Source organism: Alexandromys fortis, unplaced genomic scaffold (assembly GCF_014885135.2).
Source record: "Alexandromys fortis isolate MF-2015 unplaced genomic scaffold, M_Fortis_MF-2015_v1.1 scaffold_52, whole genome shotgun sequence".
Classification (NCBI taxonomy): Eukaryota; Metazoa; Chordata; class Mammalia; order Rodentia; family Cricetidae; genus Alexandromys; species Alexandromys fortis.
In genome coordinates, this window is record NW_026067929.1 from 3,089,889 (window position 1) to 3,109,000 (window position 19,112).

Here is a 19,112-nt window from a genome sequence, read left to right on the forward strand (position 1 = left end):
CCTGGGCTGCAATAATTCACACACTTCAGCCTTTCCAGAGGCCAGCACGGCATGACAGATGTGTAGCTTCATGCCCGTCTTCATAAATACTGTGTGGTAGCAGCATTCTGGGACTGCCTGCCTCGGCCCTATTAGCATTTTTCCCTAGGCGGTTCTTGGCTGCAGAGTTGTCCAATATATGGCGGGGTGTTTAAATACTGACATTTCAGCATTCTGCATACCAGTCTTTCCATAGCCACTCACAGCAGCCAAACCCATACCCAGAAAATCACTCGGTCTCCCCAGGAGAGAGATTTGGAGACAAAATGTCATTCAGTTCAAAAGGAAAAGCACTAGACAGAATAAGTAGCTGCTTTCACAAGTCATGGTGTGAAGATTCCTTGTAGGGTTTTCCGAAATACCACTGTGCAGAGGGAAAAGGTCAAACCTAGAAACTTTCTTGCACTGTGAAAAATCCGACTGCCAAGAGAAATACAATCCTGTTGACTCTCCCCAGGACCGGATGCAGGAAGGCACCCTACCAAAAGGATCTTATCGCGGTCATCACACAAAAGCATTCATGGGTTGACAGTCGTGTTTGCTCAAAGTTTTCAGTTACCAAACTACTTCCAGAAACTTCTAAAGAACACTTGATCCGTACTTGAAAGAGGACATCTTAATTATCCTATTATCCATTTCACATCTCAGTAGCAAGGTGTTTCCTGCCCAGCCTTGGTTTCTAGGCCTATCGGGAATCTTCTGTGAATTCTTCCCCTTTTCCTTCATATCATCCCTCTATTTTTGTGTGTTTTTTTTTAGTTTGTTTGTTTTTCATTGCAGGAGGGCCTTGTACATTCCAAGCAGGTTCTCTATCACTGGCTTTTATCTCCAGTTTTTAATATAAAGAGTCCTCAAATAAGGCGCATGGAAATGTCGACCCGGAAAGATGGTTTATGCTGATAACGTGTGACCTCTTCTCCAAGTGCGCAAGGTGACCCCCTCACTGAGCGCTTCTTACCAATACAGACACTTTCAGAAGCATGGCATCCACAGTTATTGTCACCTAATTTAATTTTCCCCATCCTCTGTGCTGTGAAGCCTGATAGTCTGTAATCGTGCTGAGGCCACGAAGCTAGAGAAATGCATAGCTGTATTAGGGGAATGTTATTATTCCTTGATATTAATAATAATTATTAATTATTCCTTAGCCAAGATGAGATGAAACTAGAAGTTAATTTTCCTATAAATTCTTAAAATCCCCAGGCAAACAAGCTTTATTATCTCTCCACTAAATCCAGCGAACCTGTATCGCTTCCCTAGATAAATGTACCATTACTGGGTTTTGCATACCACTGATGGACCTATTAAATTTTCCTTTATTAAATTTAAAGTGCTGAGATATGTCACATGTTTGGCGCAAAGTGGGAAACGAGATTATAAAGCTTGGCATGAGGACATTATTGCTCCTGTGATGGGACTAAGCCCTGAAGAGACACCATCACCAAGAGACTCAGCCGCGGCAAAGCGGCTGCTATGTACTTGTGGGGTGCCTTTGCACCCTTGCTTTGGAATTCCAGTGACCTCGCACCAGTGGCGATGACTGGTAGAAGCCAGCATCCTCTTCAGGGGCTACACCTGTCACTGTTCGGAATCTCCTTCAGAGAGCTCTGCCCTTCTCCAACAGACACCTGTAGGATCTGGGAATTCTTTCACCCCTAAATGCATTCCTCTGCTGAAGGAGCAGTGATAGAAACAGAGGCGGAATAGCCCATCGCCTCCAGTCATACGGTCTCCCCAACACCAAGGGAACCCCGAATAGAAAGCCCTGAGAGTAGCTTAGTCACCCCAGATGCCCATGTTTCCTGTTTCCTGCACTTTCAAGGCTTGGTGTAAGTGATCAAGGTTTCTCCACACTTGGCCTGTTTTATTGTGCTGAAGAGAAAGTGGGATGTGTTCGCAAGCTTGCCTTCCAGTCCAGATGCCAGAGTCCAGTCCAGTCAGAGTGAGCTTCCTCAAATCCCAGAACCCCATATGCCCTTCCAGGGGGTAACTGGTTAGAGATGACCAGAAAACATGGGCCTTCTGCTGGAGCCAGTGCGCTGCTGAAGTCATCTGGTCATGTCCCTTCCCCTGCTCATTTCAGGCACTGTGTCCTCATCCCCTCCTTGATCCACATTTTCTTGACCCTATTGGCTTCCTACCAAAGCTCGGTTGTCATAGGTCAGCATTCTTCCTCTCCATAGGGGTTTCTGGAATTGTCCTTCAGTGTTCTTGAATGTTCTCAGGGGGATGCCGCCCAGGTCTAGCCCTCCCTCCAGAGGTATGCCAAATACCAAGTCTCTTCTGTCTTGTTTCCATCCTGGAAATGAAGATGGACCGTTTTCGTCCTCAATAAATTAAACATGACCTGTTTGATATTTTGGTATGTTCTCTCTCTCTCTCTCTCAGAGCGAGGGGAAGAGCCATACACACATATACGCACAGAGTCTTGAGTTTAATTCTCTCAAATTTAGTCAGACCCAGGAGTACTGCTATGCCTACAACTGTGCCTAGCATGTTCTTGGTGCTGAATGAATAAATAATACAATAAATAAATATAATCAGAATATGTTCCAAACAGTACAGAGGTCCCAAACACTGACAATAATGAACCCCTGCCCCCATCTACTTCCTGCCTCTGCAGCTCCTTGAGGCCAGGTCACTCAAAAGAAAGTTTGAAGAAGGGCCATCTCTGTTTAATGACAGTGCCAACAAATGAACACGGTTGGCGTGTGAGGCTCACCAGCATGCTTTGTCATGGCCTGGTAAGGGGCCTTCACTAAGGCAAACTTGGCATCCATCATGATAACGACACAGAGAAGGTCTGTACAGCTGTGCAAATGGTTGGCATCTTCACCTCTTCTTCTGAGTTCTCTTTTTCCAGGAGGGCTAGCAAAGGAAGGAGAAGCCAGCACTAGAAAAGCTTTTGCTACTGAATAATTCATAAGATGACATCAAAGGTGTCATTACCAATTCATGAATGTGGCAAGATTTTTTCGGGAGGAAACATCAGACTGCATGGGGCAAGCGTGCCGCTAACGGTCCATTCGTGGCAGGTCAGCAGCATCCCGGCACCAGATAAACACTTCTTCTGCGTCACTTCGCAGGAAGGATATGTTTGGAAGGTGCAGAATGAGTTGTTCCCATATGTCTGGGTTCATTCAACAGCCTTACATATTGTCTGTGAGACCATGTCCACACCAGTAGAATTACAGAGAAATGAGAAATTGAGGAAAAATGGAAAAAAAAAAAACCTCCCAGAGTGGAAGAAAAAGTCATTGAAAAAGTCCGTTGTCTGGGGTTACAGGGCTGTGGCGGAACCTGGACAAAGGCTAAAGTGAGCTCTACTGAGGCTGCTTAGTTCTTGGGGCATCATGGGAAAAGAGGACCCACGTGTTCTATGCTGGCAACCCCTAGCCCCAGCAGCGAAATATTCATGTCCTGTTCACCTGATACCCACCCAGTTAGGGGTGGTTGAAGCCTCTGTCCATCCATCTCTGATACGTGTTCTGTTAGTGGCTGGCCTTGACTGTCACTAGCTGCTAGTCTCTTGGCCTCCAACCTTAATCCACTCTGATTTGTGTTTTGTTAGTGACTGGCCTTGTCTGCCAGCTAGCTGCTGGTCACTTGTCACTGCCCTCCAACCTTACTCAAATGCTGTCAAGTACTAATTCTCTGTTCTCATTTGCACTTGATTAACTCATAGCTGCACATGTCAGAGAGTTCACCTAGCCACCAAGATGTAACCACAATCTTTCTGGGTGACCCCATATTTAGACCCTTGCCTGTGGTGTGACTTCATAGGCGGAAGCTTCTGGCTAGAACCAGCTTTGCGGTTTATTCTGTTACAATCAGCTGTGTTAGAAGCAAGACTATCAAGACAATGGTGTCTTACACATGTTGCTCAAGAATTTGGGGTGGAGGTAGCCAACTTGTGGTCACAGCCCCAGAACTGTGTCCCTCTTCTTAGCCATCTTGTTCTCTTATCTCACACCCAGCAATAAGCTTTCTTATTCAGCTTCGGGACCCTGTCATGGTAGCGCTTCATCTGCCCTTTGACCCCAGTCTCTGTTTTCACTGCAAGATCTTGAGCAGCTTCAGTCTTCAGCAAGGGCCCTTTTCCCTCAGTACCGAGGGAGCATCTTCGGCATCCGTGAGATCATGTGCGTGTCCATTTGCCCAGGTTGCTTTTCCTCCCGAGAGTAATGAAAATGTCCTGTGTACCTCATCAGAGCAGTTCGCCCACAGGATGGAGACCGACTGTTCACTGATTTCTCCATCGCTCTCGCCCATTTATCAGAGTGTTGTGTGCGTTAGGATTCCTAAATCTTGAGGGTCAGGATGATGGCTCCTTTAGCAGCCTCAGGCCGAGGGCTAGCCAGCTACACATCAGTGTGTGACTAGAGGCGTGTGTGGGGCCCAAGTCCCCAGAGTCCAGCCTATGCATAGAAAGAAGGCATTCATCCCCATCTTGCTAGAAATCACTGTCAGAAACATTTAAAATTACACTGGCTGCATCTCCTGGCTTCACAACTTAGTGATGTTGTGACCTGATATCCCACTGCCCAACCACAGGAGATCAAAGATGCTTAATCATTGTGTGTGTGTGTGTGTGTGTGAGAGAGAGAGAGAGAGAGAGAGAGAGAGAGAGAGAGAGAGAGAATATTGGGTATTGGGTTAAAAGTGTGAGAAGTATCATTTTGTATAAACAGCTAAACCCATTGAATGATTCAAATTATGACACTCCACACACCACCCCCAAAAAGATAAAGGATACATTGACATTTTAATTTCCAGGACTTTACAATGTGAGCTTATGAGAAAATAAGATAATTGAAGATAAAAATTAAATTAAAATGAGATCAAAGGTGCCCCCCCCGCCAGAATGGCTGCAGTCCTCTAAGACTATCACCTGGTGAAGAGACAGACAGACGCAAGCGCTTGAGGTCACCCATCGATCATGAAGTCGGACCCTCGTGTGACCCAGAAGCAAGCCCAAGAGAGCCCTAGAAGCTGGACAGAGACAAGGGCACTCTAGTTTCTGAGATGAATAGTTCTAAATGCAACTTGGCTTCAGACTCCCAGCCTCCAAGTCTACGAAAGAGCATAGTTCTATTTGGAGCCACTCGGTGATGGGGCCTTTGTTGCCGCTGCGTTCGGAAGCTGACAGTGGTCAGAACAGGGAGCAAACTCTCGGGAATGGATCCAGAGTTTGCTTTAGCTGTGCCCATTGCTGCCAGCCCCATCTACCTGCTCTTGAACAGTGACCCAAGAGTAACCCCAGAATGGATCTTCATGTGCGAATTTAGCTTTCAGATTTGGAGCTGAATCCTATCTTTTGTCTGCAAGTGTCCGCCCCTATGGAGAGGCAGCCCACAGTTAACAGGTTGACCATGCATTTTACTTACTCGGTAAAAGATACTTTGGAGAGAACATTTTGAGAAAATTCGGTCCTTTGTGATGGACAGGGAGTTTCACAGCAGAGAGGGCCATCCACCTACTGGCCCCCAGTGTTCTGCAGGCCGTGTGCGGCTTTTTGTAAGGTGAAGTCTGGATTTTGTCCTCTCCAAGACCAACGAGGAAAGCCTCCCCCTTGCTGCTTTCCCTCCTCCAGCTCACTGCTGTCTTAAGTCATTTGGAAGGTCTGAAAGACAGGAGGAACTATGGTGTCAACCCCTTCCCTTGCCAAGTTACTCATGAGGTGTCCGTGTGAGGCATCCCCAGAACAACATCCCAATGGCTTGCTTACGCGCACTCTCCACGTGTTAAATCAAAACCTAACCAGGTTCCGAATTCATAAGAAGACCCTGCCTGACCCTGACCCCTTGTCTCTGTATTTGAGGCCATGGGTCTCTTAATGAGAGATCAAAGAGGAATTAAGGGAATTGAATCTTTAGTGTGTCTCTGAAAGAAAAAAAAACTGCAAAAGTCTGACCTGTGTGCCTAGCTTTTTATTCTTAGTTTGGTGTTGGAGGAGTGGTAGCAGGGAGGGGGAGCCTGTCATTTCTGTCTCTGTCCGTGGCTTACAAAGCTAGGTAACATGCACTTGCAAAGCCCAGCCTGTGCCTTCCAGGGATGGTGGCTGTGCTATTCTGCCCTTACTGAACAGTCCTCTTGGTGTCCGTGTGGCTAATGCGGAGGAACAGAAAACTGAGTTTAAAGCTCACTGTCATCACCGTTGTTATTAGATACCTGCTTTCCCCAGCCATTTAAACTGTGCCATTAGGCACATTTGCCTGAGGCCAAGAAGAACTCCGTGCCGTAAAATCAGCTCCAGTGACAGAAAAGCAGCCCTGCACCCTCCTCCTGCTTCTTGGATCAATTGAGACGTCCTTGTGGTAAATGAGGTCGGCATCCTGACAGCCACAGCAGGTGTCCCCCAGAGGGACAAGCACAAAAGCACAGACTGCTCTTCTGGAGAGTGCTTCGGTCACCGGGAATGGGTGATTCCTGCAGAAATCCGCCCTCCCTTCCCTCCTCATGTAGCACTCTGCCTGTGAGATCTGCTGGTTTCCTGTTCCCCTGTCTTCTAGCCATTTCCTTCTATTGTCACCGTACACTGAATACTGAAATCAGCAGTGCCGCTTAGAAAGAGTGCCGTGGGTCTGTCTGTGTCCCGGCGTATGCTGACCGATGTATCCAGAAGGACCCCGTAAGGTTTTCATTGATATCACCTTTGACAGATGAGGATGACATTCACAAGGGTTTCTCCAAAGTCCCACAGCTCATAGTCCCAGTCCTGGCTCCCTTACTTCAGAGCCCACTGGGCTACGTCCAGTTCTCTTAGGATCTCACTTGCCCCTAACCTTATGTGAGGAAACTGGAAGCTCACAAAGCAAATGAAGAAAGCGGTTGCCAGCCACCATGTTGTCCGTGGAGCAGCGTCTGCGCAAAGTACCCATTATTTTCCAGCTCTTCCTTATACTCGAATGTGGGGAGGTTGCTTGCCAGAAAAATGCAGGCCGCTGCCAAGAATTGCAGTGGATGTCTCCTTGCATTACTGCAGATGCGCCAGGAGGCATTGCCTTGACTGCTGCACTGGGAAGGGAAGGCACAGCCCAGCTGACCGCGAATTGCCAGCGTTTGTCTGGATCAGTCATTCGATTAGCAACAGGATTCCTATCTCTGTGGTGCAGAATTGCACAGACGTGTTAAGAGTGTGCATCAGCTAGAATGTTATATAAACTACACCTGTCAGTCACAAGCAAGAGGGACTTGTGGAAGCTCACTTCCTTATTTCATTTTTATATCTTACACAGTCAACAATTTCAAACATACTCTCTCATCCTAAGAGGAATAATGGAAGCATCAAGAAACCATACATCCAATTATCAATCTCTATCCCACAAGCATTAATAGAATGGGTTGGCATTCTTCAAGTCCCTCCTGCAATATCTGTTAGAGCTCAGTGCAGAGTAAAGGTCTGTATTAATTCTCACGTTTTCCTTTACTGTGTCCTCAACATGTGGACTTCAACCTTTTGCTGTTTTTATGCAAATTGGGATTTTGTGATATATTTGAAATGTGCATTTGACTGGGACGGAATCTGGAAATGACTGGGGACTCTAGAGTTTGTCAGTACTGGGATTCTAAGTTTTGTATGCATGTTGTGTTGTTGTGTTGATCTGTCTGCCCATCTGTCTGTCTGCCTGTTGGTTTGTTCTCTTCAATAGACCAGGCATTTGGAAAGACCTGAAGACCATGGGCTCCGTGTCCCTCTCTATATTCTTCATCACGCTGCTCGTTCTGGGTAGACAGGTAAGACGCTCTTTCTGTTGTCTCCTGAGGTGCAGATCTGCACTGTAGCCATGTTTCTGTTTAAAAAAAAAATGTTTCAGATCATCTAATTACTTAGACAAGCGTAGCCACCCAAGGGTGTGGGTCAGTCATAGTGAACAGCACACTTCTTCCCAGAGTTAGCATGCCACCTTGGCTTCGATTGCAGCCATTCCTCAAAACATGGTTCTCTGCCAAAAAAAAAAAAAAAAAAAAAAAAAAAAAAAAAAAAAAAAAAAAAAAACCTTCATTCTGTGGTGCAAATGAAACTATTCCTCATTCTTGGGGCCTCTGCCTGCTCCTGGTCTCGCGGGAGAGGCTACAAATAGTGGAGTTTAAAGATTACCATGTTTAGGCCTGTGCACACAGTCAGCTGCTGGTGATTGTATTGGAAGCCAGGCAGCGCCGTTCCCAATGTCTGTTTTAAAGCTTAGGGTATTGGCATTGTGAAGCCATGGATGATTTCGGTTAAAAGGCGCCGAACCTTTAACATGGGTAAACCAGTAGAAAAGCACATGAACTCTGTGGAGAATACCCACAGACTAAGTGACTCTCAGTCTGGCTTCCAGTCTCCCTTCTAGGTAGCACAACTGCACAGCTGGGCAGAGTCTGTTTCATTGGCTAGCATGCAACCCCTGGGACTGTCCTCTAACACCTAAGCAGGATGAACTGCATGCTTCCTGGGAGCTAGCAGGATGGCAGTCCCTGGGCTCAGCTAGTTGGGGCCCTCAAACCCTGTGTGAGCCTTTTTCTCCCACCTCAGCCCCTCCGTGTCTGCATTTCTTCATTCTGCATTGTGTCTTGCCCTTGTAACACCCTGTCTGCTTTGGGGGCTCATTTCTTTCCCACTTCTCCTGTGACTTGATCATTTGTCTGTTGCTTGTTCTCACTACTGACCGGCTTGCTGCTCTCAGTCATGGAGCAGCCTTACCCCTGCCCTTCCTGGGTCACCCAGTAAATTACATAGAAAAGAATGAGCTTCAGTCGTGGGGAAATAGCGACCTCCGGGCGAGCCGCCCACTTCTCCGTGTCATACCATTGACGCCATGTCCAAAGTCTCTTTAATAATCACCAGCCAGATCACCTCCCATCCCAGAGTATTCGAAGATGCTAGAACCAGATTAAACCCCACCCACCAACCCATTTTTAGTAGCCATGGGGAAGACCAGCATTCAGTACCCCTCTGTGATTGTGGTTATCCCTTTTTTCTCTTTACCATAGTGATACATGCACTTCATATCCCAGACACCTGGGAAAGGCATTGCTTCCCAAAGGGGTGGAGTAGCTCGTTGTGGTCACTTATGCACCTCGGGCTGTGACTCACAGGTCTGTATGAGGCGCATGGGAAACACCTCGGCGGGCCAGGAATGAGGGCTAGGCCTCAGTCCAGAACCAGCACAGGGATGATTTGTTACAGAAGAGTCTTCTGGGATAAGAAAAGCTGTGCTCCCACACCCTTTCCAAATCACAGATATGTTACAAACAGCTGCCTGTGCTTACATGAGATCTCCAAGTGCTGCAGCATCCATGACCACTTCCTAGCTTGTTTATCGCACAGAAGAACAGGCATTTTGCAAGCTACCTTCATTGGGGGTGTGGTCTCCTTTACCCATGCCACCTTCTCCTGAAGCAATAGAGATGGGTTTGCTTTCTGAGCAAATCAGCAACCTAAGGCTCACTCTAGTTATATGAGCTTAAGGAAAGCATTGACCAGGCTGGGAAATTGGCTCAGGAGTTAAGCATACTTTGGCTCCTACAGAAGATCCAGGTTTAGTTTCCAGCACATATGTGGTGACTCACAGCCATCTTTACCTCTCTGATTCCAGGGGATACAGTGCCCCTATTCTAGCTTCTACAGACACCGGGTACACACATAGTACACAGACATTTCTGTAGACACACGCACATACACATAAAATAAATACATCTAAGAAAATTAAAGAAAACTTGTCCAATCTCTATACAAAAATCTACAGTAACACTTGCTATATTAAAAATTTAGTTTATGAGTCTAATTTAGCCAATGAAGGGCTAAATTAGGAATATGGAAGAATCCCATATTACCTCTAGTTTAAACTGTAGCATGCTGCATGTTAAGTCTGTGTAGCATTTGAGGTGCATTCCTAGCATGAAGCAGGGCAGTCTCTGTGATCCCGCAGTGAGGCTGATGACATTTTGTTCGGGTGTCTGGACCCAAAGATGAGTCAAACCCCTCCATGACCCCTGATTTTGTCCGTGAAGGCAGACAGGAAGTTCTTTCATTCCTCGAGGTGAGTTTTGGAAATAGGGCAGAACATGAATCTGCTATGAGACTGTGTTGATTGTGACACAGCACTGAGGGTCGCCAAACACTTGTGACGCACTCCCTGCCAGACACGATTTGAGAGATGGTGGCTATCTGAGGAACAGGAAGTTTACAGAGCTAAACTGTGGCTCAAGGAGGCTGAGCAGAACTCCCACTGTGCTCCACAAGGGGACCAAGGAGCTCTTTAACTCTTCTCATCAGCTCTGCCCGCCCCATAGTCACCTAGACCTTGCCTTAGTCCTAGCTCTCTGCTTAATGTCTCACATGGCCATCCCCACGGCTCTGTATCAAATCTCCATTCTCATGTAAAAGATAATGTTCTCGTGTTATCTTACAGAGATAACAGCCATTGAATTTAAGACCCAACTTAACTTCAAGATAAGTTCATCCCCAGATCCCCTTCAAATATATTAACATATACACATGATATATTTGATATATCATGATATATAGTAAGGTCATAGTCACAACTCTCAGGATGCAGAGCTTGAACTGTTCAGTTCATTACTGGTTTGAGAGAGATACATTTGATCTCCTTTTGTGGCCTTCAGCATGGGTTTCTCTTGTGATCAGTGCTTATACACAGAAGAGAGAATCTAAAGCAGTTTTCATTGCATGAGAAACTGTACAATGGATAGATTGACGGGTGAATGGATGAGAGAGATGCTAGAGAGTTTGTGGATGCATAAATAGATATAAATGATTGACTGATATTGATACTATAGGTTGAGTACATAATTAACATATGCAAAAAGAGCTATGATGTGATAAATTATGAATCAATAGATAAATAGATGATAGATAGATAGATAGATAGATAGATAGATAGATAGATAGATAGGCTACATTTGTAAACAAAAGAAGTTTATTATATGTCTCAAAGTTTTAGACATTCAAGGGCAAGCTCCTGGCACTCTCAGCAGTAGTGAAAACCATCTTGATTATATCACATTGTACTACAAGTGTGTGGCAAGAAAGATTTAATCACAAAATAGAGAGCTAGATAGCTTTCCAAATCTCATAGTCTCTTCAAAAAAGGTACCTCTAGTAACTAAAGGACCTCCCACCAAACTACTCCTCGTGTCTTAAAGGTTCCATGCCATCATCACCACAATGAAGACCAAATTTCTAACACTTGAACCTGTCAGGGATTCGTGTAAACCATATCCAAACTGTAGCAGGAAGGTATGTAGGTGGACACATAGGTAGATAGTAGATGATAGACTATATTATGATGCATAGATACATAGAAAGATGAGCAAATAATCACTTAGCAGATATTTCCAAATTACTGATGTCCTTCCAATAGGAGACTAACAAAATATCTGCCTGTGATGCCATGAAAATGCCTGAGCAGCCTCTTGCTGTGGCTCGTGGGAACCTTGAGACTAACATGCAGCAGGCTTACTACCTGAGTTGGCTGGGAGGTGGTCTCATTTACATTGCTTTCCTTTGTGCCTGACTTTGGATATTTCCCGTGTCTTCTTGATACCCCACCATGCCCTGCTCCTTCTAGTTAAAACCCAACTGCACTGCCCAGTTGCTCGCAGATTCCAAATAGATATTGCGTTCTCCAAGATAGAGGACTTTTACAGTTGGTGATTGGTACAGTGTCTCTTAATATGGTGTGTGAGAAATTTGACTTTAAATATACAACTTCTCATAGGTTCATTTTTGAAACTGCCTCACTGTGCAAAGTGAAAATAAATGCTACATCAAAGAAGGGAATGCTTCTTGGTGTATCACGTGTAGTTTGGATCAAACTGATTAGTGAAGGATTGTTGTCTGTCAGGCTGAAGTGTGGGTTTTTTTTTCTAGAATCCCTCCTTGTGCTTGAGTGTGTGTGTGTGCTGTAATTTTTATAATTAATCAAACCAGTACAGCAGCAAATGCTTAGTTTCACTCTCCTTTGCATTTATGTGTTAATAACTTATTCCCTGTGCTGAAAGTCGCCCTCTCCATGAAGCCTGTCTTTGACAGAAGGTTCCCCTCAAGGCTGTTCCGTTACACTCAGTGTATCACAGGAGACATGAAATGCTGGCAAGGACAGAGGGTCACTGTCAGCTAATCGGTTTCTCCATTTCTACAATATTAATCATAACTGACTGATATACTTTTGTATTATATTTTGATACATGCTAAGTCATGAACACATGTTTCTCCAAATTCAGTAATGTCGATGTACACTCTGATCTACAATATCCTGCCATTCTTGACACACAGTGCAGTGAGAAACAAAAAAAAATCCATATTTTATAATGAGCAACTCTATAATTGTGGTAGGAGAGACTGCTTTGCAAATTCTAAGGACAAATTACCACAAATTTAAAGTGTTTCTTATGTGGCACAAATCATTGTCTAGCAAGCACCATGAATTTCTTATTTATTCATTATTTTCATGCTACTAAGCTGCTTAAGGAGTAGCTCGAGCTGACTCTTGGCAGTCTAGAGGGGAGCTTACGGTCGTACTAACTTGTCAGCCTGCAGAGCCCCTAGGTCCCTGTTGCCGAGGCCCACACACCCCTCAGTCTGGTCTTTGCAAATCTGTTTTGTGTGGTAACTGACAGATACTTGGGTGGGAAGGCGGGCTCTGTGGGGAGGGCGACAGTTGCGTTTTGTGCCGCTTTGTTCTTCTTGTTTTGTTTTCTCTTTATGACCTCCACTCTGGCAGGACAAGATGCCTATTGTTTCTTCACCTCTGTGTCCTCTTGTAACAGAGTGAATATTACTGTAGGTTAGACTTCCTATGGAAGAACAAGTTCCAAAAAGAGCGGGAGGAGATAGAGACCATGGAGAACCTGAACCGAGTGCTGCTGGAGAACGTGCTTCCCGCACACGTGGCCGAACACTTCCTGGCCAGGAGCCTGAAAAACGAGGTCAGATGGGCATACTGGGGTCGGTCGGGGTCAGGGTGAGTTTGGGGGCTGGTGGCCTCCAGAGGGGCCACCGTGCGCTACACACTGGATATGCAGCGTGTCCACGGTCGGCCTGACGTGTTTCATTTCAAGAGGACGTTGACTATCCATAGAGACATCAGGGGAAGTGAAGAGGTGTACCTTGGTTACTAGAATGCTTGCCCGGTATTCTTGGGGGCCTGAGTTTATAGATGGGATGTCTCATACCTGTGATCTCAGCATGTGAGAAGTAGAGGCAGGGGGATCAGAAGTTGAAAGCCATCTTCAGCTGCACAACAAATCCAAGGCTAGCCTTAAGTGAGGAAAGAACCATGTGAGACCATGGCTCAGAGAAAGAGTCTTCCAATATCTAAGCAATACATAATTTGTTCTTAAGAATTTCTTCCAGGCTGGTGAGATGACTCATAGGTAAAGGTGGTTGCTACCAGGCCTGATGACTTGAGTTCAGTCTCTGGGGCCCACGTGGTGGACGGAGAGAGCCAACTCCGCTAGTTCTCCTCTGACCTCAGGAGGCTCACACTGTGGCAAGAACAGAGGCACACGCATGTGCAATCAACTGCAATGTAGAATTTCTTCCTTAAGCACGGAGAGTCCTGAATGCATAATAAGAGGCTCAGCATTCCCAAATAAGCCCCCTCATTGACCGCGTCTCTCTCCCCAACCATGAAGGACGCTTTCTTCACCAACACCCGTGTGATAAAGTCCAGGTCAGGAGGCCCAAATAAGCCAGAGCCATGCTGTGGGTTCCTTGGGAGACTCTCAAGGCCTTGGAATCAGAAGGACAATGGGCTAATTTATGAGACTGGCAGATATAAGAGCTTTCCGTGGAAGCACCCACAGACCTGAGTCTGCCCACCTTGAAGAGGAGAGAAGTGGGCATTTGAGTATGCTCAGCAGACTTGGATAGATTGTGTCGTTGAAATGTGCAAGTAGCTTGGGCAATGAAATGTTCTGCTGTTTGCGCTTTTTTTTTTAATATTGCTGAGAAGCAAGAGAAGGCAGACAGATCCACAGTTGGACATAATTTCAAGTATTAGGTTAGCACCGCCAGCGTGACGCCCTGCGCTTTCCGAGACGGCTGAGCTGACTTCTCCACAGGAGATTTGTGCTGAGGTTTGGGAGAGGATTATGAAGGCAGCAGAGGGAAACTGGACAGAGGAACTTATTACCAGATAAACTCAACCTGAGTGAACAGGCTGCCACGCATCCTCTTGTGAGGAGCTTGGAGTCGCTTACACCCGTGCTGAGAGGGAGAGCGGGTTTCACTAACAGACATTTCATGGCTCCCATCCACTGCTTTTTCCTTATGTCTTCCCCCCCTTCGATACTATAATTTGTGTTGATTTTATTGCATATTTAATGATGCTTAATGTATTGCATTTATGCCCCAGAGATGTATTCTTAGAAAAGTGAACTTATAATTTACAAAGTAAGTTTTGATGTGGAGAATTAAAAAAAAAAAAAACCTATGAGGGCAGCGGCTGAGACGTCCAGGGGTGCAGGGCGTAGTGGTCCTGCCAAAGCATCAAAACATGCTCTCCTCATCGCCACCTGTGTCCCCTGACCTAAGCAGCTTTCTCAGAAACCGCAAGGAATTAAGTCACTGCACAGATTAGGAAATTGTTTTAGTGGTGCGGGAGTCTCTTATACCTCTGGCTGTCCCCAGGTTTGATTTATTTATCGTTGTGTGTCATGTGACTGGTGTGTGTAAAGTAAAGGTGTGCATGTGGAGGTCAGAGGACAGCTTTGGGGAGCTGGTTCTCTCTATCTACATGTGTTTTGCAGGCTTGCGCACCAAGCGCTGTTACCCACTGGCCATCTCGCTGATCCTGCTCGTTCAGTTCCTAAGTTTAGCCTGCTTCTGCTGTGGCCATCTGAGCCAGCTGGTGCTGCCCGAGACACAGAAATGGACAGGACAGAATGTCCATGCCAGGGGACAGCAGTCTGTCAACACGTATCAGGAGTGTGGCTTTCAGGCTGGCTCTGGGGAGGCCACTGTAAGGGAGGGATCCCTGAATCTGAAAAGAACGTACTAGAAACTGGGAGATGGAAGCAGCAGGTGACAGAAGGACTGGAGGGAAAGCCTGGACCCAGAGGGAAGCACCACAGCCCAGGGCTGTCCCTCTTTGAAGTATCCTGGGCCAGGGCAGCAGTACAGCCCCCTCCCTTTATCCTCCCTGTGTGTTGATTCCACGAAGCCTCCAAGCACAGTTTCTCTTCTTCAGTAGCCCTGGTCCCTTTTGTGTCCCTGTGGGCAAAATACCAGAGCACATGTTAAAGGGGAGAAAGGGTCCATTTTTGTTCATGGTATAAAAGATTCAGTCCATAACTGGGTAAAATGAGGAGCCAGAGCATGCGGTAGCCACAAGGAGACACTCCCAGTGACATACCTCCTCTGGTGGCCTTACCCCTCATATCCACTGCCTTCCGGGAATGACCAGAATGATCCACCAAGGGATTAATTCATCTGTGAGGTCAGAGCCCTCATGCTGTAATCATCTGAAAGCCTCTTCACAGACATGGCCAACGGGGTGCCGCACAGCTTCCCCAGGCGCTCCTCAACCCAGTCAGACTAGCTGTTCTGAGGATCCAGGTGAAGGGGGTTATGTGTAAGATTATCCAGGCAGCCTCCTTCAGGGAGCCAAGTCTTGATCAGCAGACATTATACTTTGTAAGCAAGAGCCCTTCGAGAACTCCCAGCCCAATGCCCAGGGCATCCCTTATCTATGAGAACCATAGATTGGTTTGCCCTGAACTTTCAGGAGAAAGCACTGAAAAGTGGGCTGAGCCTGCGCATGCTCTAATTGAAACTCAGTTTTAGGTTTTGACCTGTATGGAACTGACTAGGAGACCAGACACTGGAAGAGGAGAGAAAGTCGTGAAAATGAGACTTTTACTGTAAGGGCAGAGTGGGGCCCCTCCCATAACCTATGGCTTAGTACTGACTGATTTAGGGCTCTGAATGGTCCCAGGAAACTCAGGAAATAGATAGTGAGCCCTGACGTTTGAAAATGCCAAGAAGGAGGTATGATTGAGTGACGAGGCCCACAGGGCTGGGACCCTGGGACTAGAACTAGACAGACAGGATGTTGGAAAGTCAAGAGGCTGGGTGTGTCTCAGGGACCAAGGAGGAAAAGGAATTCTGACAGGCCGTGAGGAACAAGAGCCGGTTTACATGAGTAATTGCGGCTTTGGACAGCTAAATGCCATTGCTCTGTGCCTCAGTTTCCTTATCTGTAGGGAGAAACCAATAGCATGGGCTTCATAGGATCACAGCCGTATGTATTAATAAAGGTGTTGTGTTTCACAGAGGTAAACATCCCATCATGAAACGGGCACTTCGTATGTGATGGCTGTTAACCTACCTATGCCTGTCGGGGGAGGGGATCATGCACAGAAAATGGTTCCTAGTGTTGCTAAATGTCCCCTTAGCCTTAAGCGGAGAGTCGGTGGATCTTTTAGGACTCGTATTAAATGGTCTTAACCAAAATGGGCTCCCAGCTGTTATCTCTTCTCTGGTGCCCTGATGCCCGAGCAGCAAGTAGCCGGCATTCCTGGAACCTGGCCTCGGGAGTCTCATATACGTCAAGTCGTCTACACAGGATAGGAAGTTCAGTGCACACAACAGCTCTAAAGAGATCTGTGCCGCAGGCCGGCTCAGTCACACTGAGTGCCAGGAAGACAGGAGAGCCTTGATACCATTGTTCTTGCAGCATTCACGGATGTGGAGACAGGAGCTGAAAGCGCTACACGTGGCAGGTCCTGGGAATAGGGTCTTGGCATGAATCTCCTTCTCCTTGAAGCTATTGTGACCTTCCTTTGGATTGCCATGCCCTGAAGTGTTTATTATGAGGCGGAGCTTGGTGTAAAAAAAAAAAAAGAAAGAAAATTGTCCCTCTGAAGGTACCTGAACCTGGAATTATGATGCTCTGTAAAAGGATTGGCCTAGCTGCCAGGGGAGCAGAGCTCACTGGTGATGTGTGTAGAGTCCCCCACCCTGTCCCCCACCCTGTCCCCACCCCGGGCACATGAGCAGCACCAGCCTCTGGAGTGCTGCTCTCGCTCCGAGGCTGGCTGGCTGGTTAAACTGACGTCTCCTCACGCTTCGGGGCCGAGTGAGACTTTCCTAGGCTGCACTGTAAACCCCAGTGCCAGGCTACGCTGCCTGTGCTGCGGACAGGCTCTCTGCACTTGGGATGAGCCCCCCCCACCCCCAGCCCTCCATTTCTGAAACCATTGAACTTGAGGGTTTCACTATACAACGAGGGAACAATGGAGATGCCTTGCAACTGTGAGGGCAGGGTGCTGTGGTTTTTCTGCCCTTACACAAAGGACTGGAGTCTCTCTCTACTTGAAGTGGAAGGATTTTTCAACTAGATGCATCTGGGGTTTCAGGCCTGTGACTAAGTGGCCTGAGGGGCTCCGTTCTTTCTTCCTGGTGCAATTGAAGGATTCACTTGAATAGTTTTATCTTCTTTGCAAGACCCAATAAAGAGGGGAAAACAGACTTACTTCCAAAGGATCAGGCCGTAACACACTGTTTTATTATAGTATTGTTCTTTGAGGAATGGCTCTTGCTTCCCTTCTGTTGGCTGAAGGGCATTTTGTCTAGCCCAGCCTCTGATAGATTACACCTGTCTGAAGCAGAGAGGACAGGTTCTACTCAAGGACTCCAACTAATAGATAGCTGGTGGCTGATGGAACTTGTACCTGTGCTTGAGAGGTTTATCTGTCTCACTGGCAGCTGTGGGAGGGTCCAGGACTGGGCTATTGCAGGTAAACAGGGCATGCATATCAATAGCATCTTCCGGGAAGAATGGTGAGGTTCTTTTAAAACGGATGGATATTCTTGAGTGGAAGCAGCACTCGAGTGGCTGTGCTGTCTGTGTGTCCGGCAGGAGGAGGGTCCCACTCTCCATGGGCATCGCCATCCCCACACGTCCTCCTCTGTGTGGAGGCCATGAATGCTCACATCCTCTCTGTCTCTCGGCAGGAGCTGTACCACCAGTCCTATGACTGTGTCTGTGTCATGTTTGCCTCCATCCCGGACTTCAAGGAATTCTACACGGAATCAGACGTGAACAAGGAAGGCTTGGAATGCCTCCGGCTCCTGAATGAGATCATTGCTGACTTTGATGATGTAAGTGCTGAGGCTTACCTGAAGAGCAGGGATGCCCCATCCCCACCGCGTATGCCTCTTATACAGTTGATATTAGTTCAGGACGGTGACATCGTGCCTTCAGACTTGCCCTTCCAAATATCTTTCCTTTCTTTCAGTTTCTCCTCCCTCCTCTTCTTCCTCACCCTACCGCTACTACAACCCCAACCCCTATATTCTCACCCCAAATCCACTTCTCCTGCTTTCTGTTTAGGAAAGGGCAGGGTCTCCCGTGACTATCACCAAAACATGGCATATCAAGTTGCAGTAAGACTAAACACCTTGAGGTGGGCAAGGAAACCCAGTGTGAGAAGTAACTGACCTGGGCTCATAGGGGCTCACAGAGATTGACCCAACAGCCAGGGAGCCTAGGCTGACCTAGGCACTCTACATGAATGTTTAGTTCTGTAGCTTGTTCCCCTTGTGGGTCTCCGTTTGGGAACAGGGCTTCTCCCCAACTCTTTTACAAGCTTTTGGGACCACCTAACTTTTGGTAATTTGAGCTCAAGTCCTATCCTGTACCTTGTTTACTGGATAATTTGGGGGGGAGGATACATTTTATTTTAAAAGTAATGTAATTGCAGAGGACAGCTACTAAAATCTGCATTTAAGTCATTAGAGAGACTTTCTAGAAAGGCTTAACCTCCAAGAAAAATGCTTAACCCAACCCTTTCTATAAAACATAATCCATCTATTTATTGCAGTAGATTATCACTGCAGTATGGCTTCACTGTCTATTTCAAGGCCTTTGGCAGACACCAAATTGAGCTATATGTGAATGGCGTGCATTGCTGTTGACAAAGCAATACATGTGTGGGTGTTATATCATTTTCCAGAGGGCACATGACATATTGTTAGACATCGAAATAGGTATCATTTTTCACCTTGTAATTTTCTGTCTATTAGAGAATAATGTGTCCTATTTTCTGGTAAGAAAGAA

The 19,112-nt window shown here is 46.6% G+C and overlaps 1 protein-coding gene across 2 annotated transcripts in view; it reads left to right on the top strand.

The window, feature by feature from the left end:
- Adcy2 (adenylate cyclase 2) overlaps positions 1-19,112 on the top strand; it is a 332,154-nt gene that overhangs the window by 294,427 nt on the left and 18,615 nt on the right. Inside the window, exons 19-21 of one of the 2 annotated variants that reach the window (XR_007592202.1) lie at positions 7,692-7,776; positions 12,834-12,975; positions 18,008-18,154. Coding sequence is in view for 1 of the 2 variants with exons in the window: in XM_050144723.1 (XP_050000680.1) it covers positions 7,692-7,776; positions 12,817-12,975; positions 18,008-18,154 (391 nt within the window). In the remaining variant the exon portion in view is untranslated. Of the gene's footprint in view, positions 1-7,691; positions 7,777-12,816; positions 12,976-18,007; positions 18,155-19,112 lie in introns of both variants that reach the window. The other variant, XM_050144723.1, reaches the window with a different exon arrangement.